The sequence below is a fragment of the Ictidomys tridecemlineatus genome, chromosome 4 (assembly GCF_052094955.1).
Source record: "Ictidomys tridecemlineatus isolate mIctTri1 chromosome 4, mIctTri1.hap1, whole genome shotgun sequence".
Lineage (NCBI taxonomy): Eukaryota > Metazoa > Chordata > Mammalia > Rodentia > Sciuridae > Ictidomys > Ictidomys tridecemlineatus.
Window position 1 is genome coordinate 30,014,904 of NC_135480.1, and position 27,338 is coordinate 30,042,241.

The 27,338-nt window shown below is 46.6% G+C and overlaps 1 protein-coding gene across 3 annotated transcripts in view; it reads right to left on the bottom strand.

The window, feature by feature from the left end:
• Ehf (ETS homologous factor) overlaps positions 1 to 27,338 on the bottom strand; it is a 42,372-nt gene that overhangs the window by 4,527 nt on the left and 10,507 nt on the right. For all 3 annotated transcript variants that reach the window (XM_078046247.1, XM_005327414.4, XM_040284517.2), the window contains exons 2-8: positions 16,804 to 16,903; positions 12,253 to 12,498; positions 9,999 to 10,061; positions 7,578 to 7,646; positions 7,387 to 7,455; positions 1,662 to 1,721; positions 12 to 207 (exon numbers count right to left, since the gene is read on the bottom strand). In XM_078046247.1, coding sequence (XP_077902373.1) covers positions 12 to 207; positions 1,662 to 1,721; positions 7,387 to 7,455; positions 7,578 to 7,646; positions 9,999 to 10,061; positions 12,253 to 12,498; positions 16,804 to 16,900 — 800 coding nt within the window. In that variant the 5' untranslated portion in view covers positions 16,901 to 16,903. The remainder of the gene's footprint in view (positions 1 to 11; positions 208 to 1,661; positions 1,722 to 7,386; positions 7,456 to 7,577; positions 7,647 to 9,998; positions 10,062 to 12,252; positions 12,499 to 16,803; positions 16,904 to 27,338) is intronic.

Below are 27,338 nucleotides of genomic sequence, written 5' to 3' on the forward strand. Positions count from 1 at the left end.
CAACTCCTCACCTCATGGCCCGGCTGAGCTTCTCGTAGGTCATGCTACTGTTGTTCTTCTTTTTGCCCCAGAGCTGAGCCACGGCCTCTGATTTCAAGAACCTGAAGATGCCCTCAGACCGGTCTTCCCACTTAATCAACCCCGGGTTCTTGTCTGGATTCAGGAGGATGTCACGAATGAATTCCCATAAGTGAGTTCCCCTGGGGTCTGGGGGGGAGAAGAGAAGGGAGCTGAGGAATGGCCTCAAGGACATCACAGCACAAGGACAGCAGGAGGAACACTGGGTCCCACTGCCTCTTTTAAGCAGGAGAGACTCAATGCTCCCCGAAGGAAGGGTTACCCCACCACCAAATACTGGACATAAAAAATGAACAATGAGCTGGGTACGGGGGCGCACGCCTATGATCCCAGCAACTTGGGAGGCTGAGGCAGGAGGACTGTAAATTCAAAGCCAGCCTCGGCAATTTAGCAAGGCCCTTAGCAACTCAGTGTCTCTAATAAAATATAAAAAAGGTTCTGGGGATGTGGCTCAGTGGTCGAGTGCCCAGGAGTTCAATCCTTGACACCCTCCCCCTGCAAAAAAAAATGAACAATGAACACATTTTTTTTTTTTTTTACAAATTGGGAAGCTGAGTCCCAGAAAATTTAAGTGAGTTGACTAAGGTCACACAGTCAACTATGGGCAAAGCCAAGGCTAAGAAATAGGTGTTAGGTCTCCTTGGCTGGGGGAATTTCTTCCAGTTTTGTACAGATGGCTTGGTCTTCACTTCAACTAGTCACTTCTTCCCCAGAAAGCGACTTCAACCTCTTATCTAGTACCTCTTCCAATTAAATGGCTCCACCCCAGGAACTGTGCTGCAGCCAAATGAAAAGCAGAGAAGGCTCCAGAATTTTAACTCTTAGAATATACTGGGGTGGGGGAATATGTTAGGAATTTTTCCACAAAATACAAAATTAAATATAACAATATATATACAGGAGTTGGGGGGAGGGCTCTTGAAAATGAAGCAGCTACTGAAAGGAGATGAGCAACCAAATTCAGTTTTCCTCCCACAGGATTTGTGACACCTCCCCTCCCGTGTGCCATTGGAGGGACCACGTAAGACCATTCTTATGGCATGGCCTGGAATAGCAAATGGTAAAGAGACAGCGATTCCCTGTAAAAAAAAAAAAAGATTCTATGGTGTTCTTTTCTCCCTAAGCCCCCCTCAGTTCTGTGTCTCTGATAGCTCACTGTGTTCATAAGGTTTTGTGATTGGGGGAAATCCAATTCCAAAGAGCAGTGTTAAGTCTCCTGAATAATCAGCCTCTTCTCTTCGAACAATAACTCCACGAGGGCGGGTGTCAGCAGAGAAGGAGGCTACCTCTCAGCCATCTCTCCTCATCTTTTCCAGGGAGGGAGGGATGTAGCTAACCCCTTGCCTGCAAGAAGTCCTTATTCCATGAATGTAGTTTTAGAATAAAAAGTGGGGCTTGCAGGCCCCACTTTGAGGAGCACTGCACTGAGAGTGCTGAGCCAGTAAGTGGTGTCTGTTTTCTCTCTCAGCCCAGCTGGAGGTGAAGACACGGAGACAGCCGGGGGAGGCAATGTTTGCTAAGACCTAGTGGCTTCTGGTTAGTGCAACGAGAAGGGAAGGGCCAAGAGACCGGCCAGCACTCACTGTGCTTCTTGGTGTGGGACTTTGTAGGGTGCTCTGGCTCCTTCTTCATGTCAGGCGAGTCTGCGCGGGAGAAAAACGAGAGCTTTTGAGTTTACCTGTGTCTCCAGTTATCCTTTTCATTCATGCCTGTACTCAGTGAAACAGTATTGATGGAGCACCTCCTGCATGCCTTGCACCATTTGATTATATGGTAGTTAGTGAAACAGATGATAAACACTATGGAGGGAAATGATGCAGGCTAAGAAATGGGGCTAGAAGCATGGAGGTGGGAATCATTTGCACTTTCATATCAAGGAGGACACAGAAAACCTTTTTGGTTAAGGAACCCGAGGGATGTGAGGGAGATCCCCGTGCACAGAGCTTGTGGAGGAGCCTTCCATGGGCGAGTACGGGAAGTGCAAAAGTCCTGAGGCTGGTGTGCAAGAAGAAGGAAGACAGTGTGGCCGAGAGCAAAGAGGAGAGCAGCAGGAGCCGAGTTCCCGGTCATTAGTGCCTTTTTAGGACTTTTTAGGACTTTTAAAGAACTTTGTTCTAGAGAAAATAGATTTAGGTCACTAGAAAGATTTTTTTTTCACATCATACAAAAATGTAAACATTCCTAACAAAGAAAAATGGCTTTTAAGCTAGAGGAGTGCCATTTTTTTTTTTTTTTTTTGGCGTGCAAAGTTACATTTTAATCACCCTGACAAAGGGGCCATTGAGTGGCCTGAACTCAGTACAGAGGGCCACCGTGGACTATGGAAACACAGGTTAGTTTAACCAGTGACTCATTATGGCAACTCTTCAATTGTCACCAAAGAGGAGGAGGCAGAGGCGGATCTATGAAGTAAAAATTCTCAGAAAAATAAATAAGACAGCCGATATTGCACGTTCTCTGTCATATGTAGACGTGGGAGGCAGAGGGTAGAATATTGACCACCAGCGTCTAGGAAGTGGGAAGGACAAGGACAGACAGGGAGCAAGATGCAGTCAGGGAGGAGGGGATAGTTCCAGTGCCCCCCAGCACAGGGGGCTGACTTCAGTCCACAGCTATTGACGACCTATTTTATAAAGAACTCAAAGAGAAAGGTGGGATGTTTCCAAACACCAAGCAACGATCAAAGTTTAAGGAGAAGGGAATGCTGCTTACCCTGATTTGATATTGTACCTTGTGCACAGGCATCAAATTAGCATACGGTACCCAAGAAGTATGTTCAACCATCATGTCAATTAAAAAGAAAGTGAAAACCAAACGCTCAAGCTGTGTGTCTGTGTATGAGAACGAGAGAGACAGACTGACAGACGAGACAGACAGACAGGCAAAGAGACCTAAACACAAGTCACTCCTGGGCCAGAAAAGTCTCTTCAGTGCATATTTCATCTGGGCTTCCTAACCTAGGGTTCACTGACCCACATGAAGCCTTCGAGGTCATTCTGGACTAAAACCACACATAAAGGAAAGGAGCGCAGAGCATTCATTTCTTTGTCAGGAGTAATCTAGTGTTTGCTGGGTGCCATGGTGCACACCCATAATCCCAGCAGCTCAGGAGGCTGAGGCAGGAGAATCACCCTTTAGCGAGGCCCTAAGCAACTCAGTGAGACCCTGTCTCTAAATTAAATACAAAAACGGATGGAGATGTGGCTCAGTGGTTAAGCGTTCGTGGGTACAATCCCTGGTTAAAAAAAAAAAAAAAAAAGTGGTCCAGTATTCAAAAAGAGTTCATGAACTACCGACAAGCTCCTAATTAGAATGGTTAAAAGACAAGCGATAGTGTTTTGGGGGTACTTTCTTTCTACCAGTCACTGTCACTGTACTAAGCACTTTATATGAATCACGTTACATGATTCTTACAGTAACTCTGAGTACTATTATGAGTACCCTGTGAGGCACTATCCTAGTCCAGAATTTACAGCTATGGAGGCTCTGAGAAACAGAGAGTTCAAATGACGTGTGTGTAGTCACACAGCCTGAAAGCGGAGTCAGGCTGTGAACACAACTGATTGAATCCAGAGGTTTTACTCATAAGCACGGTTCTGAGCCATTTCCACAGATGACAACCTACTTTGGCACACAACAGATTTCTCAAAGTCTATCCTGCCAAGAGTCAGGTTCACTTTTACAACGCCTCTATTAGTTGAAAACATAATTCCAATCTGGGGATTCCGTATTTCCCAGGGCACACATCTATCGGATCACCCGAGTTGTGAGGACCCAGTGCTCCCAGCAGGTTCTCCAAAATCCAGGGCACGACAGAGAACAGGGATTGAATAAGAGCGGAGAAGAAGAAAACCTTCTCGCTACAGTTAAGAACCTCTCTCCAGGTGTTGTCCCCAAGAGGGTCTGCCCCTGACTTGGGTTTCTCTGAAATCGAGAAAGATCAATTCTCGGGAAACACAGGAGACTTCCCTGTCCCTCCCTGCAGGCTGCGGGGCCAGGTTGCAACATCCCATCAGGATGTGACAACATTCAACAGGTCTGGCACCCACCCCGGTTTCCAAGTGATACATCACTCTGACAGGGCCACGTTGTCCTGTAGACAAAGAGTGGCATTTACCCAACAGGCCACAAGCAGAGCTCTCTTTCAAATGGCATCCAGGAGGGATGCAAGGCTATTATTTCAGAGCCAGAGTTGAACCCAGAAAAACCCAGGTGTCTCTCCGTGTACTCTCCTCAATCACTGTGAGTTACGACCTGACGCCCAATCAATCACTCAGGCCTAAGTTACCTTTATGAATAGGAAGACAACCCTGGACACTCTCCTCAGGAAAAAACAAAATATGCACAGACGTGTGTGTGCAGTTATGGGATTTGGTCAATCATTTCAGAGGTCGGCGGCCCTCTTCAGAGTTTGTGGACTCTAGATTATAAAGCCCCAGGTGAGACAAACCACGAGGAAATTTTTCTGTTGGAGATGTCAGCCATGTACCCAGGCTAGGCCTCCATCCAGCTTAGGAAAAGATTAAAAAAGAAACAAACAAAAACCAATAAAAATGTTCATCCTCACAGGGATGACTGACATGAAGCCTTCGAGGTCATTCTGGACTCACAGGGAGGAATAAGCAGCCAAAGGCAAAAGAAAAATCGAATTTCTTCCAGTCCCCTCTTGCTGTTCCAATATGCAGGGGACATGGGGGGGGGGATCTCTGAGCCACCTCGGCACCCCCATCGTTTGATGTACCACCTCCATACAGCCAGCCTCTCCCCCTGGGTCCTCCCCAGTGGTGCAAAATAAAAGTCCAGGCCTTTGAAGTTAGCCATGTGGTGAAGTGATTCATGGTCATAAAATAAGGGCTTGCTCTGGGGAGGCTGTCCGGCCCGGCTTTCTCTCGGCTCCCCTCCCAGGCACTCCGGGGCAAGGTCCGCCGGGTCCAGGCAGGGGCAGCCACCAGCCACCCGTTTACGATGCCAGTGTGAAGAACATGACTTCAGCTTCGCTGCTTCGCAAGAAGCAGAGATTAGGGGCATTTGCATATGATTCAGCGGTGAGCCATTTCTTTACGGGATATACAAATTTCAGCGTTCTAATAGACCGTGCCACCCTAGCTCCAGGCTCGACAAGTCAGTAGATAAACACATCAAGCCCGGGGTTGGCATGGCTGGGCTGCAGGATTATCGGGCGGATCAGAACACTGGCGGCGGCCATTTTATGAAATGGCAGATGACAGAGAGATCAAAACAAAGCTCGCTTGCTTCCCCACCTGCCTTTATCACAGAGGCCATCAGTTTACAGGGAGCCTCGCCTGGGCTCAGCTGGTAACTTGCATTCAGACACAGGGAGATCTGCAGCTGCACTGGAGGGCATGGGAGCTGGAAAGATACAGACTCTGCCCATGGCAGAGGTCTTAGGGTTGGTGGGGGAGGCGGGGGGCGGTTCTGGATCCATCCAGCAGAGACCAAACTCTTCGGAAAGAACTGATCTGTGCAAAATTGGGCTCAATAATCCACTTGGAGGGTTATTCTTCCCAAGGGTGCCAGCTGCAGACACTGAATGGATTCTTTAGGTAGTAATTCGGGGAGAGAGGTTTTTGTCTGTTCATCTCATTGTCTAGCCTGTTATAACAGCAGATTGGGGGGGAGTCGGGGCTGGGGACAGGGATCAGGGAGGTGGGGGAGAGCAGATTCAAAAAGCCCGTTTTAAGAAGGAGTATCCAAAAATATAACAGGTGGCTCAGGAGGTGGCACATTTCCTATCCCAGCAAAAGTGCAGACACAAACTGGCCCCCAGCCCCTGTTGGCTCTGAGGTTCTAGAAGCAGAGAGCAGAGTCACAAAAGGGGAAGGAGGACAGGGCTCCGAGGCAGCAGAGCCGAGATTGTGGCTCTCAGGTTTCCCAGAAGCCCTGCGACCTGACAACCCCTGAGGCGTGGGAAGTGGCTGGTTCAACTTTATTCTTAGTTGGAATCTCTCGCCGTAAGTCCAAGACCCAGCGGGAAGGACGCGGAAGGTGACACCTTGGGAAGCTTGAGAGGAAACCCAAGGGTGGCTGGGGTGGTGTCCTCAGCCTGAAGCCCTTCGTCTTGACTGGGTGGCAGCGATTGCCACAGCAGGACTGCACCCCCACGGGCTGCTCCTCCAGAGGGGCACAGGCGCTGCCCGCCTTCCCGTGTTCGCCCTGACTTCCTAATTTCAACAAATAACTTCGAGTGACACATAATGCTAAGGGCTGTTGGAGGGAGAGGAAGTAGAGAGACGAATTGGCTTCGGTTCTCAACCTCAATTCCAGAAGCATTTATACTGGCTCCCGGCCCCGTCTCATTCAAGGGGTTTGACCCCAACAAAACCTCAGACCAAAAGCTTTCGTTATTTCAGTTCTCAAAAAATACACACTCAACCAAAGAAGGGGGGTTAAAAAGAGTAAGGTTTGTCGTTTAATTTCATGCTTTCTTTCACAAAGCAACTAAATATCCCAGTCATGAAGTTAACCCAGATTCGGTTCTTGCAGGAGGGCACTTCCATGTCCAAACTCTATTTTATAGACCCAAAGATATGCAGAAGCTTGTCCCCAGGTCAAGGGACAGCAAAAAATCTTTTATTCAACTAATTCATACTCTATCCATGCTAATGTACCTCTATATGAGGGGGTGTCATCTGAAAGCCCTTCTTCCAGAATCCCCACATGCCAACCTCTCACTTGGTGTGCCTTGTCTAAGAGTCATAGATAAACCCCATTGCACCCGATCTTAACCAAATGCAACCAATGTGAACATAATCGACAGGGCTCTGACATATCACAGAGAACCGCAGGGTGAAACTAAAAAAACTGAGAAAAACGCATGATCATTGGGATTCTGGAAATTTCCAATGCCTCCTCCTCCACACAGAGACCACCACCACAAATTCAAAGGACTCTGGATTCCCTGGTTAGATATTCTTCCCCTAAAGCCAGCTGCAGTTTGAAACGAATGTTCAAATGTAGTTGAGAATTAATCATAGCCTTCTCTCTCATCAATAATTTTATTAGATATATCCCCAGAGCAGATTTATGTTAAAAAAAGGAGGAAAGCATGAACAACTTTTGTTGTCCTATGAGTGACAAACATTTTTCCTATAGGAATCCCTACTGGTCCTCTTCAGTGCATGTAAATTGCCTCAAAAGCAGATCTGCTTTTATAAAAGCCCACTCAATTCCTTTCTCAGCCTTTTCATGAGCAAGATTCCAGCAAAATGGAAATGGAGGATGTTGGTCATTCTCACTAATTCTCTGTTAGCCCTTGCATGTCTAGCCTCCCATGTCAGGAGAACTTACCAACAGGAAGGTGACCGGTGGTTGTCATGGAGATCTGGGCCCTGCAGAAAGTTTTGCTGTCCAACAAGTCTGCAGCAATGAAAAAATCAAGGGCATTAATACCCGCCTTCTTGTATCACCACACAGTGTGTGGCCACTGGACCATCAAACTAAGAATGTCAAAGGGCCTTCCGTGTTGGGGAGTTAGTTACCTACTGTGCTACCATAGTTGGTGTCGTATAAATAGTTTTCTTCTTTCCAGGTGTTCATGATGGAAGGGTCTAGAAAGAATAGAAAATGGGGGAAGGTCAACAACCCTTATTCCCAGGGTGAAGAACCTACCCCTTCCAAGTCACTGCCCTTCAGAGGGAAGAAGGGTGTCCCCCCAAGAAAAAGGCAACAGTGTGCTTCAGCTAAACATCACTTTTTAAATGACGCCATCCCACAGTTCATCGGGCGCCAGATGGGAACAACCTGGCTAGGGTGCCCTCCGGGTGATCCACACCTGCCACAGTGGAATCCTGTCCTTGACCAATGCTCTGATTTCCTAAGACTGTTTCCAGCCTCCCCTGGCTTAGTCTTACACTCTACTATATAATCCCCAGAATATTTTTACCCTGGGGAGGAGGGAAAGCCTGGTTCGGGACAAATAAATGTATAATCAGTGAGCAGTGAGCTCATTTTTTTTCCTATGGATATCTTCCTGGGTGAATGTGTCTTTCAGCCTTATCAGGGTCTCTTGATGACTAAAAGCCAGAGAGAATCCCCTTCCCATTAGGTGTCAACCGGCTTCCTTTAGGTCTCTCCAGTTAACTTAAGTGGAGAAGGGAAAAAATGTATCGCCAAATTGAACAAACAACTTGTAAGAGTAGAAAGGAGGGCTGCTCAGCAACCCGTCCTTCTCCGGCACGCCGGGGAGGCACATCTTTCTCTGACTCTTCTCCAGAGTTCCGATTTGAAGGAAACTCCTCTCTCTCCTTGCCCCAAACGAAGCCCAGCTCCCACCCAGCCCCCATAACCGGGCTGGTCTCCAACACGGGCATTTCCTTTCCGAGTTGGTCAAGAGCATCAAGATTTTTCCCCTTATTCTCCCCCGCCCCACCCAAGTTTCCTGATTTCCTTTCCCTGCCTGTGCAGGCTGCCCTCCACTCCCCTCCTGGCCAGGTTCTGAGTTGTAGGGCCGGGGTGGTAAGCCACTGGCCGAGATTCATGTTGTTTTTATAGCATAAATGGTATAAAACCTGACTCACTGGCTAAGTCCTCCTGTTTACGACATAGGGATTTAGCTGGTGTTTGAACTAATAGCTACGTGTTTGGGCACCCCAAGCCCAATCTCTTGGGGTTACACCCTCTCTCCTTGTTGGGTCACCTCATACACCTGTTGTTGTCTCTCTAAACAAAATGAACCAAAGAGGTTTGGGGGTGTTGGCCCCTCCAGGAGCCTCTCATCCCCTCCTCCCAGGGTGGACCTTCTCCACCCTTCAGCTCAGCTCTTCTGAACTGGCAGCACCAGAATGGCTGGGTGGCCAGGGAGGGGTGGCCAAGCTCTCGGGATGTCTCCAATATCACCCTGTCTCCTCTAGAGGGGTCATCGGTAAGGTCGAGTGTATTTGCAAGGGATCTTCTTAGCCACGCCCTGCGTCATCTCTGGGGGCTAGGGCAGACCTATAAAGCACAGGCCATTCGGGAACCCCTCCCCCAGTCTGTAGAGGGAGGGCAGGGCTAAGGAGGCCTAATTAACATGCTTAGCAGCTATTGTTTTTTTTTCTTTAATAATGGTAGACCAGTCCCCTTATAAAAGAGTCAATAACTGCATGGGCTAATTTTGGTGCCAAGTGACTCACAAATCACCCCCAGGTCAAATTCTGTCCTTGGTGACTAGCACGCAACCCTCGGGGAGGCCTGTGTCAAACCTGGTCAGCCCACGTGGCTCGCAATCTCCCCGATGTGGACATAGGGAGTGACCTGGGAGCCGTGGCACCTGCACTGTTTTATCATGGTGGCAGACTGTGGGGAAAGCTCTGGGAGAGAGATTTAGGACAGAGGAAAGGGGACAAAAATGAACATGGATATTAAAGGACTGTAGACTCTGCTCAGAGCCCAGGGCATCTCTCCTGTGAAAATGTCCTTAAGGCAGGAGCTGGGCTCCACAGTGCCTTTGGCCGTCCCCAAGGAAGCTCCCTAGGGCCAGAAACTACACTAACCACAATGCAACTCAGCATCCCCCCCACCCTTCCTGGTGAACAGACTCCCATTTAGGGAGGAGGGGGAGAAGAGGAGACATTGACCCTTCCTCTTTCCTCGCCTTGCTTTTCTGAACTTTCCAAGTCTAATCCCCTTACTCTTTTTCTGGGGAGGAAGCCCATCTTAGAATCTGCCCTCTCCCAGCTACCAGGCTGACCTGCAGTAGGAAGCAGAGAAGTCTGGGCAGAAAGTGGGTGATCGCTGGTCCCCCCCCCCCGGCAGACATATGAGGCTCCTGGAAGGGTGGTCCACTGGAGACAGGCAGGAGAGTGGCCTCTCTGGGTCTCCTGCCTACACCTCCTCCCATGCTCTCTCCGGTGTTCCCTCCCCATTTTTCTTCCCAGGGCTTTGTCTAGCCAACCTGGCTCCCCGAATCTCCTGCCACTCACCCGTCTGTTCAGTCTTGACAATGACATTGTGTGTGGACTGGAACAGGTCACTGCTGCACTGGCCTGTGAAGGACAGAATGGGAAAGTCAGAGGGGACCCAGATGAAGCCAAAATTTGATGCTTAAATAAAGACGGGCTGGCTTCTCTGAAGAGCTTCTGCCATTTTCTTGCCTGACCACCTAGGTTTGCTCATGGTAGGGGGCTTCCCTCTCGGCCTCTACACATTCCAGTCTGGAGTCTGTCCCTAGCCCCACAAATCATCAGCCTAGGTCACCCATTATCTAATGGAATTATTTGGCATTGTAGACAGAAGGCATCTAGTATGGTGGACCTGGTTTTCAGAAGTAGCAGACCAGTTTTTCCATTCCCAGGTGGAAGGCATTCATTTCTTTTGTTCTCAGTTTTCTCATCATGAATTTAGGGAATTTTACTAGATAGAGTACCTAGATGACCGACCTCTAAGACATTTTCCCATATTAAGATATGACATGAAATGGAAAGGAGAATATAGGCCAAGTCATTTTGATTTAACCAGCTTGATTCTTCTTTGATCTTAGATCCAACCTAGGAGATACATCTGGATAAAATGCAGTAAATCTTCCCTTGTTTGTGCCTTCAGCATGTGGACAAGTGGTGCCCACCACCTAGTCCTGTGTTTGCTTGAAACCCCTCTCAAGCTACATGGTACATAAAAACACATGTACATGCAAATGAATCTAGAATTTTTCTCCTCTCCTGATAGATTATGACTATTTCAAGCCTCTAACCTCTCTGACCTTCAGATTTCCCATCTAAAATATGGCTACAATATTTAGTTTGTCCTAAAGTCATTCAATGAGTGCATAATATAAACAAATACTCAATAAATGTAAGTAAGTAAAACATCTGCAAAAAAGCACACAACAATACAAGGGGGAGACATCTGTCCATTAGGCTCTCAGAGGTGACAGCAGCCTGCGGGAGACCAAGCAAGTCACAGAAGGTCACAGACGGAAGGTCAAAGGTGGCCACAACACCTCCCAGGTCTCCCTGCCTCAGGCTTCAATCAGAGCAAAGCTTTAAAGGAGTGGACTTAATTGGAGGTGGGGAGGTAAATATTTTTAATTCTTCAATTATAAGCCTGCTCTTTCTGAAGACTCCTGGGGGTTATTTATAGAGCCTTGTTTGGTTTGATTCTAGTAAAAAAAAACATGAGCAACCAGCGCCATGAGGTGGGTGAGAAGAAGGGAGTGCCAGGGCCCGGGATGAGGTCATCCGCAATGGCCGCCCCAGCTGCCAGCCGCACAGCTGGACTCGGGCTGCGCTCAGTGTGGATGGCAGCTGTCAGGGTCTGACTCTGCCTCAAGTTCTGGAACTCACATTTCCTGAGCCCTAATAACTTGCAAGTACAGGTTCTCCTAAGACATAAGTGCTCTTTCCCGTGTGGACGGGCCAGACCACTAGCTTTTAATAATCAATGCAACATGTCCCAGTTCTCAGAGGGGCCGGTTTTTTACAGCCACTATTAGAAGAACCTCATGCCAGTGTCAAAGCATTCTGCAAGAGCAGTTGTCTGCCCTGCTGGGTCTTACAAGTCAGTGTAGAATATGCGTGTGTGGACAAGCCACCACCAGTGGGTAGCTTTTGGAGTGGTGGCCTCTCGGTGCGCAAGATGACATTGGGAGAGGCGCTTGAGGCTGTAAGGCAGCATCACTGCAGAAATAATTCATTCTAACTTTTTTTCATTCCTTTTTTTTTCTTTTATGTTACAGAATTTTTAAGAATCTGCTGAAATACAGTGAAACTTCTCTCCTCCCAAACATGCAGACCTAATTTCATATATCTTCTTACTATTCTAGGCCTCTATTTTAAGAACCCAAGTAAAAGGGTTTTTGTTTCTTTGTTTGTTAAGTAATCTTGATCATCTTTAACAAGCAAAGAGTTGGTAATTAAACTCCTGACCTCTGTTAAAAAAAAGGTAAAAGAAAAGTTTGTCTAGGGGTAGTAAGTATTCCATGAGCACCCAGCCAACCCTTGTCTCCCTGAAAATTAATATAAGGAGAGAATTAAATTACATCATGTTTAGAAGGGATTAGACATGATTTGTACCCTAGGCTTCACTCCTGTCCTCTCACCTCCCTTCTAATTCTCTGTCTTGGGAAATGACAGTTTGGAGGCGAGACCATGCTTTGTTGTCTCTGCAAGAGCCCAGCCAGCCGCCGAGCCCCTGCGCTTCCCAGCTGCCTCCCAGCAGGGTAGGGAGAGAGGTAGTCACCGTTCCATTTGAGATGCTGCAGGTTGCTGTAGAGCAGCTGCCCCGCGGTGCCCGCCGCCCGGGTGAACTCCTGCAGGCTCATGCTGCAGAGGTGCTCTCCATTGATGTCGAACTCCTGGAACGGGATGCAACTGGCGTCCAGCTGGTTGGTGTCCAGCAGGTGCTGAAGCCACTCCCACACCTGGTACTTGGTCCAGTACTGAGGATGGATTTCATGCCACTGGCTTCCGAAAAACCCACTGGATACTGAAAAACAAGAGGTGGCCCTGTGAGTGGCCCCTGGTTGCTCCTGGACACAGGCTCAGACACAGGGATGCTGGCTGGCAGATGTCTTGGGAACATGACCCAAGACCTTGTGCCTCAGCGAGGGCTTCGGAACATGCAATGCACTCTGCACAGGAGGCTTGAAAAATGTGGTTCCTCCCAACTGTGGCGGGGCCATCATTTAGCCTCTGTGACTTCATGTAGATAAGAATATGAGACCTCAAATGCTCTGAGCTCACTCCTCACCCACCCCAAAAATGCTACAAAAGTTTAAACATTGCTATAGTCTCAGCAACTTATTAGCGTATTATCCACACACTTCTGTCTCTCTGTGTCCCTGGGAAATTGGTGCCTGGGTTCCTAATGGATACTCAAATCCCTCATATAAAATGCTATGATATCTGCAGATAACCTACACAATTCCTCCCACATACTTTAAGTCATCTCTAGATTACTTAGAATCCATCATACAACATAAATACTGCATAAATAACTGCTATAGTATGATTCCCAGGAAACGAGGAGAAGAAGACAAGTCTGTATATATACAGTAAAGACACATTTTTAATCTAAGGTTAGTTGAATCTGCAAATGCAGAACCCTCAGACTTAGAGGGTCGACTATAGTCCCCCCACCTTTTTTCTCTTTTTTTAAATATTTATTTATTTATTAGTTTTCGGTGCACACAACATCTTTGTTTGTATGTGGTGCTGAGGATCAAACCCGGGCCGCACGCATGCCAGGGGAGCGCGCTACCGTTTGAGCCACATCCCCTTTTTTCTCTTACATACATTCCTACAGGCGTGTACAAATACACCTCCAATCCCAGACCATTTTAAACCAACAATGAAGCTGGAAGTTAAGGTTCTTTTCTCTATGATGCCTTTGCTTCTCCCACAAGTGGTCCCCATCATTTATCTGCTAATGTGCTGACATCTTTATTGCCACCCACTGGTTACAGTAGCTGCTGTCATGTTACTTCCCTGCTCGGTTACCCTCAATTACCTCCAGTTTCCACCGTAAAAAACTAGCAAGCCAGGTGTTGAGGGTCTTCACTACTTTTCAAGCGACCTTTGACTTTCATCCTTTTTCTGTACCATTCTTTCAATCCCCTTTGCATTCTACTCTTATTCCTGTTGGATTCCCATCTTTGAAACTCTGATCCATCAGTGTTTCACAAAGCCATCAGTGTCCCTGCAAGTTGCTTCAGGGGCTCATTGTCCTCTGGGCCTCCAGGAGACATGCTTGGTATTTCACTAAATGGCATCTGTCACGTTCTGCTTTTCTTCATAGTTCTCTAAGTACTATCTTCGTCCTCTTTGTAAATTGTACGCCTCTCCTCAATTCATATCTCCTATGAAAACTGCCTCAGACCCTTTTCCATAGAAAATGTTCACTATATATTTATTCAGTAGGATTTTTGCCAGAAGAAGAAATAATGCAGGAATTGGAAGCATTGTCAGGTACAGGTAAAGATGACTAGTTCAGACACAGTGAAGCAGTGAAGTTCATTCAGGTCAATAAATATGGCTGAGCCTGTCGTGTGCTAAACATCTAGGTATGTGACTCTATCCTGCTCATTTAAGAGAACACCACATAGTTGACCCAAAGTTATTGGGGGTTGGAGAACAGAGAGCCAGCTCTGGGGCCATGTTACAGGGCTGAGAGATCGTATAGTCCTCTTGAAAATGGAGGCCAAGAGGAGGCTATCTCTTCCAAGAAAAGCAAGGAAGGGCAGGAACCAGGGAAAGATGCTATTACATCTCTCCAAGCTGAAAAAAGAAAAATCCAACTGATCATGACACAAACTCAAGACATGAACTAATAGGGGGAAAATGCATTTGTAAGGAAACTGCCTCTAACTGTTCCTTCAAAGCCATGCGGGTCAATCCTTCTCACTTTTTTTTTTGTTTGTTTGTTTGTTACTGGGGATTGAACTCAGGACACTTGGCCACTGAGCCACATCCCCAGTCCTATTGCATTTTATTTACAGACAGGGTCTCACTGAGTTGCTTAGCACCTCACTTTTGCTGAGACTGGCTTTGAACTCAGGATCCTCCTGCCTCAGCCTCCCCAGCTGTTGGGATTACAGGTGTGGGCCACTGCACCTGGCCTTTCTCAAAATTTAATGTGATCATGAATCATGGGGAATTCTGCTCAAATGCAGATTCTCATTCAGTCTATCTGGGGTAAGGCCTGAGTTTCTGCATCTCAACAAACTTCCCCATGCTGCTGCTGCTGCTGCTGGTCTGTATAGTGACAAAGTGACACAGTGCTCCAAAAGGCTTGATCTCCGTAACACCCATGGCCTACCCCCAGCACCCCCCAGAGGACAAACTGAAGTGGGGATGTTCCAACTCAATCCCACTTTTTTTCCTCATCCTGCTCAGAATGCATTCTCTGTTTTCTGACCTCAGAAGCAACAAGAGCAGAAGGTCAAGATCATTTAGGGCACAAGGTAACTGCCATTGATAATACCTGCCACCTGCAAGATGAGCTTCACTCCTCATGCTTCTCAGCCAAACAAATGCAGAGCTAGACCCTCAGCTTGGGCCCTAAACAGGAGGCCAACCGTGGGGGTAAGAGTGAAGATGGGAAAAAATCTAGTCCAAAAATCTGGTGGTATAGAACTCTTCCCAAATGTACAAAAACAGAGAATTTAGGTCAAATGTTTCCATGTTCCCCAATTATTTTAGTGACTCACAAACTCAATTGTTCAAGGATAGGATATATATTTTTTTGTAGTCTCTAAACGTATGATATTTTCCCCCTAAAATAATTGTGTGGCTATCACAGCACAAGACTGGATTTGCCAACAATTTTCAATCACCCAATGACAGACCTGGAATAATCTCTTCTGCAAACTTAATAGGGTCTAGTGTAAAGAAGAGAGGCTAAAATTGCATCCTGTTCAAACTTGAGAGAATCCAAGAATTTTGTCTGAAGTTGTCTGGGAAGATACATAGACAACCAGAGAATTCATCAGAAAATCCAATGAGTTCTCATCTTCCCTGTCACTCAGCTGTCTCCTTCTTCCTCTCTCTTTCAGTCCCCTTTGGAATCTCTGGAGTTTAAGAAATAAAAGCAATCCCCAAATTCTACACCCTGTTCAAACATTGCTCTAGTTTTCTCTCAAGCAAAAACGGGAGGACATTCTGTCCTAATCAAGGATCCAGGGACCTGGAGATGTCATATTTGGGACCTTTCTTCCAGGTCCCCACAGGGGATCTAAAACCTGCAACAGAAAAAAGGTATCACTGCTAGGAAAGGCAGCATTTTGGTGGGACTAGCCATCAAACCACCTGTTCGTGCTTTCTAACATGTTTGGCTGGGATTCCAAATTAAAAGAGGTGCAGCTCCACATGGACCAGCTGCTTCTGAGAGACTGTCACCCCCTCCCCATTACCTTCCCACTCCCGCTTCTCAGACTACGCTTTACGGACAGGCTCTGTCCATGTTCCAAGGCAAACCAGCCGCAGAGCCTCTGGTGGGGAGATTAGCAACAGGTATGGGGTGGGCTAAGCCCCAGAGCCTCATAAGTCCAGTACCACTGGCTGCCCCATGGCCTGCCTCAACTGAACGCCCGTACTGCAGGATGTGAGGTCTTTCATTCAGCAGGTATGTTCTGTCCAGATTCCACCGTAAGCCACAGGCTTGACCACCACACCCTCTACCAGCCTAACCATCAGGTTCTCCCTCTGTCAATCAATGTGTGCTAGACTAAATCACTAAAGGAGAGCACCTGGTTCCTAAGCAATTTCTCTCCCCTTAATCAGTGAGGCCACTGGAAGGTGAACTAAAAGACAAACTGCTATAATCCCCTCTTCCCTAACCTCCATGCTTCCCACCCCCCCCCCAAAAACACACACTTCCCCATTCCTGTCTTGCTATCCCAACCAAACACTGTTGAACTTCCACAAGGAGTCTTCCCTTTGGGCAGTTCTGCTAGCACCAACACTGCCAGGCTGCCAACCTGGAACCCTGCATTCTGGGAGGAGACAGTGGAATATCTCAAATGGGCTTTTGTCTGGAGCTCTGAGAACCGACAGAGAACAGCAGCATTAAGAGTTTTCTCAGAGCTGGGGATGGGAGAGTGCAAGCTTAGCATGCAGAAGGGCCTGGATTCCATCCCCAATACATCACACACAAAAAGAGTTTTCTCCATTCCTTCTGTTCCCCATGGCCTCTGCTGAACGAAATCTGCAGTTTTCAAATATCAGGTTGGGGAATTCAAGCAAAAGGAGAATGCCCTTGAGCAGTGACCCCCAAACCCACATGGCCCCTTACCATTGCACGTGGGGTAGCTGTCTGACCAGGTCGGCTGCTGGTGGAGGAGGCTATTGCTGGGGTTGAGATTCATTACACCACTTCCTTCCAGAATCATGATCTGTAAGGGGAGCAGAGAGCCCATTCAGACACTGACTCTTGGACAAATGTCATCGGAGGGTGCCAATCAGAGAGTTAATTTAGGAAGAAAAAGAGAAAAAGGAAAGAATGTGGAATGTGTCCTCCCATTGCCACAGCCCTTTCCGTAAAAGCAAAACTCATGGCAATTAAAAATTTCCAGGTTCAATTTTCATATGCATGAGGCAAGTTTTTACAGCCACCCATTCATAAATGAATAATCTCTGATCAGGAATGAAACAGGAGGAAAAGCAATACCTGCTCCCAGGGCAAGTCTGGACAGCATCCAAGGTTTTTTTTGTTTTGTTTTTTGTTTTTTTTTTAAGAGTGAAAATTCTCCAAAAGAGCATTAAGAGATTTTATTTATTTAAAGCTGAATTTCAATCGGTGAAATTTCAGACCCAGCATCTATGCAGGAACTCTGTCTGAAACCGGACATTCGCAGGTCCCCACACACCTAAGCAGCCTGCCCCTGGGGACCCAAGAATGTTCATTGCCTTAGTACAGATACCTGCTGAGGGATTGGCTAGTGGTCCAAGGGCCTCCGTCATATTTTAGTAGAGCTCCTTAAATATTTTGCCTTTGAGATAATATCGGAAATCATTTGGTTTATCTAACAGGTACAGCCCATTTCTGGTAAAGAACATTATTTTTTCCCCCCTCTCTCTGGTAGAAGTTCTGACTTGCTCTTCTCCTCCTGTTAGAGATCTGGAGAATTCAACAGGCTTTCAAGCTGACCTCCGGGTGACTTCCTAAGCCCATGGAATCATTTTCTCAGTTAAAGGACCCAGGAAAAGAGCTTTCCTCCATGGGCCTTTAAACCAGGTAAGAATTTTATACTTTAAAAATATTTCCTTCAATTGCCCTGCATTTGTGACATCCCTACCCCAAAGTTGGGCACCCTCCCCATCACAGACCAAAGCCCCAGGGTGTGTGCAATCATTCAAAGGAAGAGCAGGCTGTTTCCAGAAAGTTATTAAGCACTCCCAGAGGCTGTAAAAGTCACTTGCTCTTTAGAAAACGTTGAGGTGGGGACAGGAGTTGATTACTTCACATCATGGAAATGTTTCTGATGGTTTGGGGGAAACTTTGCATCCTCAGATTGGAGTGGTGGACCCAGGGTCATTCCAGCCTTGCCATCCCCAGGCCCCAACTGAACTTCACTCCTCTGCTTTGATGGAGGGCCTTCGGGGGGAGGGGGATAGAAAAGGGGCCTGGACAAAGCAGAAAGATGTATTCATGTATTCATTGATTCAACAAATATTTATCAAATCAGTGAAGAGCTGGGCACTCACTGTCCTAGGCACCAGGGACAGAGCAGTGATTAAGGGTTGAACTAGGCTGCAAGCAAACACTTGTGATGATTATTAGCATCATCATCTTTGTTACTTGATAAATAATTAGGCTTGAATCCAGCCTAAGTGGAAGGTGGAGACAGAAAGATAAGCCAGGAATGATGGGTATTATAATTCAAAGGGACCACTGGTAGGAAGACCAGGGGAGCTGGCTTCTACATCTGAGAAGAGTTTTGAGTCAACCCAGGAGATGTGGAGTTGATTCCACCTCTCCCTCCTACTAGCTCATATTAGCACTACTTCACACAAATTTCCTAACTTCCCTGAACCCCAGTTTCCTCATAGGTAAAGTGCAGATGATCCTATCTAACCTGGACATTGGTTGGAGAACAAATGAGTTTCTGTACCTCAAGCACTTGGCACAGAAGTAGGCCACTATTAAGTAGGACAGGTGTTATGATGCGGAGAGTCACTGCCTCTCTGCATAACCTGAACCAGAAACAACGCTGGGCCTGTTTCCCCATCTGGAAATTTCAAGAAGATGACTACACCAATTCTTCTTTCTAGAAAACTCTTTGATGCTCACCTTCAGAGAAAGAAAACCAACTCAGGCCAAACCTTCCTCTTTCTTTTTCTTTTTTTCTTCTTCTTCTTCTTCTTCTTCTTTTTTTTTTTACAATAACTGAGCATTTTCTCACCCAACTTTCTAGACCAATTGCCCTAAAGGTGAAAAAATCAGTCTGGGGACTTCAAGTCAAAAGAAAACCTTCAAGTCCCCAGAAGCAGTGGCTGGGGGTAGGGAGGGAGGGGCACAGGGCCCTGGCTTTGTTTGCTCAAGGCTGGGCTTACTCCTTGGCAGCATTTGCTCAACCACAAGCAGCGGAAAGGTTACTGTTTAACCCTGAAAGAGCCGGAGCTCCCAGCCCAGCCCATTTGCAGGGATCCATTGGCCTTCCAGGTCGGGGGAGACTTCCCTGAAATTCTTTCATGAGGATTCACCTGCAGGGCCGTTTCCAAGTGGCCATTTCAGCAGAAGCAAGACCTGCCCAGGTCATCTGTGAGCCACGTCCTCAGCCAGCTCAGGGTATATTCACTGCTTCCTAACCAGCAGAAGGCAGGCTGTATAGGGGGCAAAGCAACCTGGCAACAGCTACAGAGTCAGGAGAGGCAGGCTCAGAATCCAGGTCCCTGCTAACTACAGAGGACCCTGTGTTCCAATCTGTCTAGCCCAAAACCTTCTGATCCTCACTTTTCCTTCCTGAAAAGTGGGAACACTACTATATTCAAAATCTAACCAGACAAGCACACAAGTTGGTTATGTAGAGAACTTGTCAGGTAATTAAAAAAAAAAAAAAAGAATTACCATGTGTCTCAAGTCAGTACTCAGCTTCTAGCCTGATGCCCACAGGCTCCTGTCTTCAGAGTAGGTGACATTTCTCACCATAAGCTTCTGGAAGCATCCAGAACTACACCTACCTCACAGAAAAGCCTTCAGGACCCTAGGGTCAGAGCTGCTCAGTTGCCACCCCCACCCCCAAGGCTGACTGAACTGTGGGCACAGATCCTGCTCCATGACAGCACCCCCTTTCCAAGGGAAAGCAGCAGCGTGGTGAGGGGCCCTGTTTTACAGGGCACTTTAAATGGTTACCACTCATAAAAGAGTTTATGTGGCTTAACCCTCAGTGAGTCAGGGTTCACTTGAGCTCCCCCAGGCTTGTGAGCAAAGAAGGTCAGCATCTGCAACCCAGCAAGGAACTGCAGGCAGCGCCCTCAGGGTGGGCTGGTTCCACCGAGGACCTTGGCCCAGTCTTACCCCCCTCCGAGGCCCAGTTTTTCCAGGTATAAAATGAGGATATGTGTCCTCCAACAGCCTCCCAGGACGGTTGAGGAGATCAAATGAGATAATGGACAATAAATGTTCCTTGAGAACTGTAAAAAAAAAAAAGTCCCATTATCCCCAACACCCCCACACCCTATATACCTCTCCAGACTTTCTGTGGTGTGCAGTGAGTACTTTATGGGATATAAAAGGCAACCCTTTTAATTAAAAAGCAGGAGGGTTATTTAATGCTCTATTTTCAGGTCCCCACTTTGCCATCAGCACAGCTTTCCTTATTTCCCTAAAAGATGGATCAAATATGTACAGTGGGGCCTGGAATCTAAGAGACCCATCCAGGTGCCATCTTGCAGCCATGTGACCCAAGCATGTTAACCTTTCTGAGCCTCAGTTTCCTCACAGATTTAAAGAGAGGAGGGTGAGGGGTGGTAACGCTGATTTCCTTTAAGGCTAAGGGTTGTTTCGAAGGATAAATAATAGAGTGGGTTTAAAGTCCGGAGCCTGGTCCCCAATAAAAGTCTCTTTTCTTTCCTTAAATGGTAGTTCTCACAGTGCTCCTTTAACATATCCTCCTTCTTTTAGGACTGGGTCCTTAATTCAGAGCCTAAGGAAGAACAAGTGCTCCTGCATGTCACCAGGGAGCTGGGGAAGGACTCATTTCTCTCCATCCTCAACCAGAAGTGGGAAGCCAGGGACTGGGGGGACCCTCACCCATGCCAGGAAGTGGTTAAAAGCCAAGTTTCTCAATGTCTCCACGACTAAAATTGGAGACTCAATTATTCTTTAAAAAAGACATTTTTAATTAACACAGAACATTTGTACCTGTGTATGGGGTACATATAGTGTAATAATTTAATGCATGTACACAATGTGTGATGATCAAATCAGGGTAATTAGCATTTCCATTTTACCCCGCTGTGCTTCAAAACACTAGGGCCAGTTCCTCCTAGCTAACTGCATGTGGGTGTTTCTCTTCTCCAGCCCCTTGTCTCCCCACCTTCCCAGCCTCCCGTGACCACCATCCTGCTCTACATCTTTAACTTCCACAACTGACTGAGAGCATGGAGTATCTGCCTGTCTTATTTCACTTAAAACAGTTCCATCCACATTGCCACAAACAACAGGATGTTTCATTCATTTTTCTGGCCGAATAGCCTTCCATCATGGATATAAGCCACATTTTCCTCATCCATTCATCCGTCAATGGATAGCTCTGTTGATCTCATATCTTGGCTGTTGTAACATGCGAGGCTCAGTAAACATGGGAGGGCAGTTGGGGATGGGAAAGTCTTTTGCTCTGGAGGTGGGTGCTCCGCCGCATCCACAGCCCACACCCACTACCTGCCAGTAGCACCTCTCTCCCCAGAGGTCCCCTGGAGAAAAACCACCCCAGGTTGAGAACAGGGATTAAAACCCAAGTCGATGGAGGCAGACACTTTGGGCTTTGCTCCTATGATGTGGCCGCCTTGGGCTGACTCGTAGCCTTCCTAAGCTGCTATTTCCTGTCCTGGAAACAGATGGCATTAGTCCCTGCCACGGAGACTTGCTGAGGATTAAACAAGGCCTTAGAGTCCGCACACAGCCTGGTGCCTGGTGCACAGAGAGCGATTGCCTAACCAGTGGAGGTTTCAGAAAATATACTGGGTATCGACCTCTGTCGATCCCCAGGTAGTATGTACTCTAGAAATAGAGTATAAATTATTAGTTGGGTATTAATGATCGCACATAAATAAAGTAAATTTTATTTCAAAACCAAAGAGCCGAATCGAATGAGGATTATCCAGGGATTCTTTTCATTATTCTTTCCCCTCTACCCAAGTCATGGGTAAACATAATCACGCATGGTCCAGACTTTCACATTTGCCCAAAACTTTATCCGTTTGTGCAGAAGTTCACAGAGTGACAGTACAGGGGACAGAAGTCTGTACCCTGTTTGAAGAGGAGAAGCCAGACATGCTACCCAACAGAGAAAATCACAGACAAGCACGTGGTGTCAGGCTTCCAGCCAGGACCTATCCAATCATATACAGCGACTCCCCCACCAAATGATGAGCCACAAGCTCCCCTTCAAAATATGGGCCACCAGGTCTTGACCAATCCAAGATTGACTTTAGTGCAAGAAAACATGTGTCACACTGAGTAGCCACAGCCTGAGTCTGGTGGGAAAGATACCCCTCACCCCTCGCTTTTTGAATTCGTGGTTTCAAGTGCCCATCAGCTCCCCAGTGCCCTAAGGACTTGGACCACTCCTGTGCCAGTCACCACAGAGACAACCGCAGCCCCCTGAGCCCACTCCTCTCCAGGCTTTCATCAAAGACTTGCTTCCCTCCCAGAGGAGCACCAGCCAGGCCACCAGCATACATCAGCTGGGCCACCAGCACACATCAGCTGGACCAGAGTGGCGGGGGCGATGAACGAAGCACTTGGCTAAAGTTTCAAAGCATCTCAAGTTTTGCTGCTGGTCAGTGGCAAATTTGCCCCAGGAGAGGATGAAGCATAGAGACAGAGACGGCACCACATAGATCTGAGCCTCCAAGACATACAGAGGGTGTCAAGAGGCTCCAACTCAGCCTCCCCATTGCTGTTTGCCTCAAGAACAACTCTAAGCAGCCATGAGGCTGAAAGCAAGGGTTGAAATTGTGGTGCTGCACCTCAATGGCTGCGCCGACCTTGGAGAAGCTGTATCCTGCCTACAGCCTCAGTTTCCCCATAGGACCAAAAATGGAACAACATGGAAGTGAATGGAATGTTTGTAAAGCACACAGCACCTTACCTCTTGGGTGGCAAGGGTTAAATCAATGTTCGCTCTTAGGTTAAAATATGCCCCACTTTTCAAAGTGGGGCATATTTTAACCTAAGAGTTTCAAAGCTTGGCTTTGGGGACACTTTTGGAGTAGGAGTAGACTCTTCAGAGGCAGGAGAGTGTCATGGCTAAGGAATTCTGGGTTCTGGGGTCGGGCGGCCACAGTTCAAACCCTGGCTTTGCCAATTTGCTAATTAGGGCAAGTTTGGACAAGTTATTTAACTTCTTTAGAAGTTACAAAATCATTTACAAAATGATTATGATTTGAAATAGAGTTGCTGAGAAACAAAAATGAAATGATAGCTGTAAGGTGCTTGGAAAAACATTTGACACTTGAACATAGTAAGTACTTGATAAATGTTAGCTGGTGTTTATAGTAATATTAATCATTGCTGCTGTTATTATGTCTTTGAGCCTCCAAGGAGAAGACTGAAGGCCAAGTTCATTTCAAGCCAAACTTCAAACTTCCCTCATCTGCACAGCATTCTGCAATCCCAGCTGCATGGCACAGTCAAACAAGGACCAGCCCACCTGCCCTTCCATCTCCCATTCTGGGGGCAGCGCTGTGGATGCACCATTATGATCAAGCTATGAACAGCAGGTCCTGGGCCTTGCTCACAGAATCCAGGATATTCCCCTCTGGGCACTGTTCTTGCCAAAGGGAATGAAGCTATCCCTCCTACTCCCCTTCCTCTCACCAGACCCACCATGCCTGAGGCTGCCAAGAGCCGTGGGAGGGCATGTACCCCCAGGCTCCAGGTAACCACAGGCTTTGCATTCCCACATACTACAGCTGGTGTGCAGGTACAGGGAAAGCTAGGCAGAGCGGTCCCTCTGCAATGCAAGCCCAGCAGTGTGACCAAGACGACTCTTTCCTACAGGGGCCGTTCTCATAGGGAATGCTCAGTTGCTCCACAGAGTAGAGTCTGTGGTTTGAGTTAATAGTGATAGAAAAGCAATGCAAAAGAGACACTCCTAAGACTCTGACAGGGGTTGGAGCCTTGGATCTCAAACCTAGGTGGCTCTGCCAGGCATCGGGACTCATAACCAGACCAACAACTGCTCGCTGTCCTCTCTTCTGAAATATACAGAGAGCCTCCCAGCAGAAAGGAATGCAGCCCCGACCTTGGGTCCACTCAGCTGAAAGAAGGGATTTCTTTTGCTCGGTGGTGGAACTACTGAGACTCTGAAAAATAATAAGGCTTAATTGAATAGCGTCAAAATAATAATAAGCCTTATTGAACACTTACAATGTGTCAGTTCTGTGCCAATGATTTTAAAACACATTATCTCATGCAATGCTCGCAACAACTTTGTGAAATGTTATGTCATTTAACAGATGGCCTTTCTAAGGATCAGAGAGTTTAGGTAACTTAATCAAGATCACACTGTTTAAGGGTGGGGTTGTGACTTAGTGACAGAGTGCTTGACTAGCAGTGTGTGAGGCACTGTGTTTGATCCTCAGCCCCGCATATAAATAAAGTAAAGGTCCATTGACAATGAAAAAAAATAAAAAAATAAAAAAAGATCACACAGCTTAGCAAGAACTGGAGCTAGCAGAGAATTCAAACTTAGACTATCCAGCAACAAACCCTGGGGGCTTACCTACTCTCCAGTGGAGAGGGAAAAAACTGTCTTCAACTCATCCTGACCACCACTCCCATTTTATCTGTGGTCACAGCATCTCTCTGGACTGTTAGTCACAACTTTATCAAGCTTATATCCAAATACACACACACACACACACACACAGATACATATAAACAGATACATATATATATATATACACACACCATTCACTTGCTCCCCCTATGATTCCATGAAGTTATTTTAATTTTATATTCGAGAAATAAACTGGTCCATAGCTATTTGGGCTGTACCTGGATTAGACCTTAGACCTGCAAGAGTGAAGTGCACTGGGAACCAGTGTCACAGATAGAACTGAGTAGGGTTGGTGTCTGCATCCCTCCCCACCCCAGGGGACTGAGCTGAGGCCACCACATGCCTTCTTCCTTGTCTCCAAACTGCCACAGAACTAGCTGCTATGGGACGTTTTTCTTCCTCAAGCCAGAAGAGCAATTAGGCCTTTTAAATAATTACTTTTGCTATAATGGTGACATCCACACCATTCTCAGTCCTTTATCAAAGTTCCTGGCAGGTGAATTCACAGCATTTGTCCTAAGGGTGTTGCAACAGCTTACTGACTTCCTGTTTCAATATGACTGTCATTTCAAAGGACTACTCCCAAGTAAGAGAAGAGAAAATTCATGAACGTGGGAAATGTAACTGAATACAACACAGGCAATAATTGTGCTTTTACAAATGAATCAAAATGTGAATCAAGCTTGGGGAATGCATTTGTTCCCTTGGGATTGCATCACAGGTCATTTTCTACCTTCATAATGTGTTTTGAAAGACATTTCATGTTCCCAGGGGCAACATTGGACATATGATTCTTGGGGTTTCGAGCATTTTCAGGATCAATAATGCAATTCTGGGTTGACGGGCCTGGATCCATTATAGGTACACCTTATTAACTGTGAGTCATTCGGAAATATCCATAGTACGCTGATCTTTATCCTTCTTGGTGCCAGAACCAGACAAAAGGAAACCTTCTGACAGCGGCAGGCACCAAATTGATCAAAAGACAAGATTGCTTTCAATCATCTGCTTATCAATCCTGTTCAGATAGGACAACTGAGAATAGGACAAGCTTTGAATCTGAAAAGGTCACAGAGCCTTGTGAGACCTCAAAAGAAGCGAAGGCCCTGTCCTTCTACCAAGAAGGCACGTCCACTTTCAGTTTGCATGTATTCCGTGGGTCCCAATGCCTCTAAAGATCGCCATCGGCCCCTGAAGATCTACGGACACCAAGGAGGGTAAAGAAATCTCTCTTGCACTCGTGTTAGATTGGAATTTTAAAAGTTTGTCATAGACACAAGGTTGGGAGACATGAGAGAAATTTCAGTCCTGCTTTCTTACCTGGCGTGGGTGTGGCCTATTTTCCTACACTAAGACCAGGGCAGCTGCAGTTGAAGCAGGAACTATACTATTCTAAAAGCAAGTGACCATAACATAAAGACGACATAGCAAAACCACAGGCTTCCTTTCTTATTACACCTGTGGGTCTTTGTGGGTCTTGATTAAGGCAAAGATGTGGAGATGGAAGCATCGTGGATGATCTGTGTGATGTTTTCTTTCTACTTGGCTAAAGAGGCCACATACCTGTTTCTTGGTTTGGTCCACAGGCCACTGAACCATCACCACCTAAGGAAGGGCTAAGCTTGACACTTTCTAGGGTTCCACTCCAGACCTAGAAATCGGAGTCCACTTTCCAAGAACCTGCCTTAAAAAAATTCTTGAGCAGTCTCCGAGTTGACAATTTGGGATCCGTAGGCTCACTTTCCCACCTCAAGATAACTAACTCCAGGACGCATCAGCCTTGAAGGAAATGTCCATCAACACAAGAAAATCTTTATAGAGTCAGAGACAAAAGATTCAATTAGGAGAATTCAAGCCCCCATCCACCTGGGGAGAACGTATCATGGTATTATTTGTCTGTTTGGAATAAAAAGTTCCTAATGGTCAGTACCCCCAAACTGTTAAATGCATCAATATTTGATTATTCACAGATATGCACCTCTCAAGGCGGAAAACACAACCTGGCCCAGAACAGTGTTCATAAAGGATTTCTATGATGATTCCTCCATCTAGAGAATCCCATGGCTGGTTGGCTTAACCCCAGCCCCATCCAACCCCCACCTTAGTCCTTCAAAAGATTATTTAATGAATATAAATTTGTTTTGTTTGATTAAATTAGCTTATTCCTTTTAAAAAATTTATTCAACCACTTGGATGAGGGGCCTCATACCCAAGAAAATTGACATCTCAGCCTTTAGGGGACATAAACTATGCCTAAGAAATACTGTCTATTACAAATATTTATTTATTCTCTCCAGTTTACACACACACACACACACATATGTATATATGTATATACATATATGTGTGTATAAATATCCATATATATGTGTACACATATATATATACATACACACATCTATATATAAACTGTCTACTAGATGCTCGGCATCACGCTAGATGCTAGAGAGACTATAGTGTACAGAACACAGACACAGCCCAGTCCTGATGGACCTTTAGCAAGGAGACACTTCCAAAACAATAGCAGCTTTTTCCAAAGCCGTGCAAGCTCATCCCCACCTCCAACTGGGGATAAATGCAGCGAGAGCAGAGCACTCAGAGCCACCCACTCTGGCATGTGGACCTAACCAACCTTGCAAAGAATTTTGATAGGTTTAAAAATCAGGACTGGTCCTCTCCTCTGCAGCCACCCCATGGCCTTGCCTTCACAGAATGCCCTTGCTAAGACGCGGAGTTGGCAGACCACATGATACTTTGCGAGTTTCACAAAACAACCTCAGCCAAAACCAATCTCCACTCAGGGCAGCATAAAGCCGTTGGT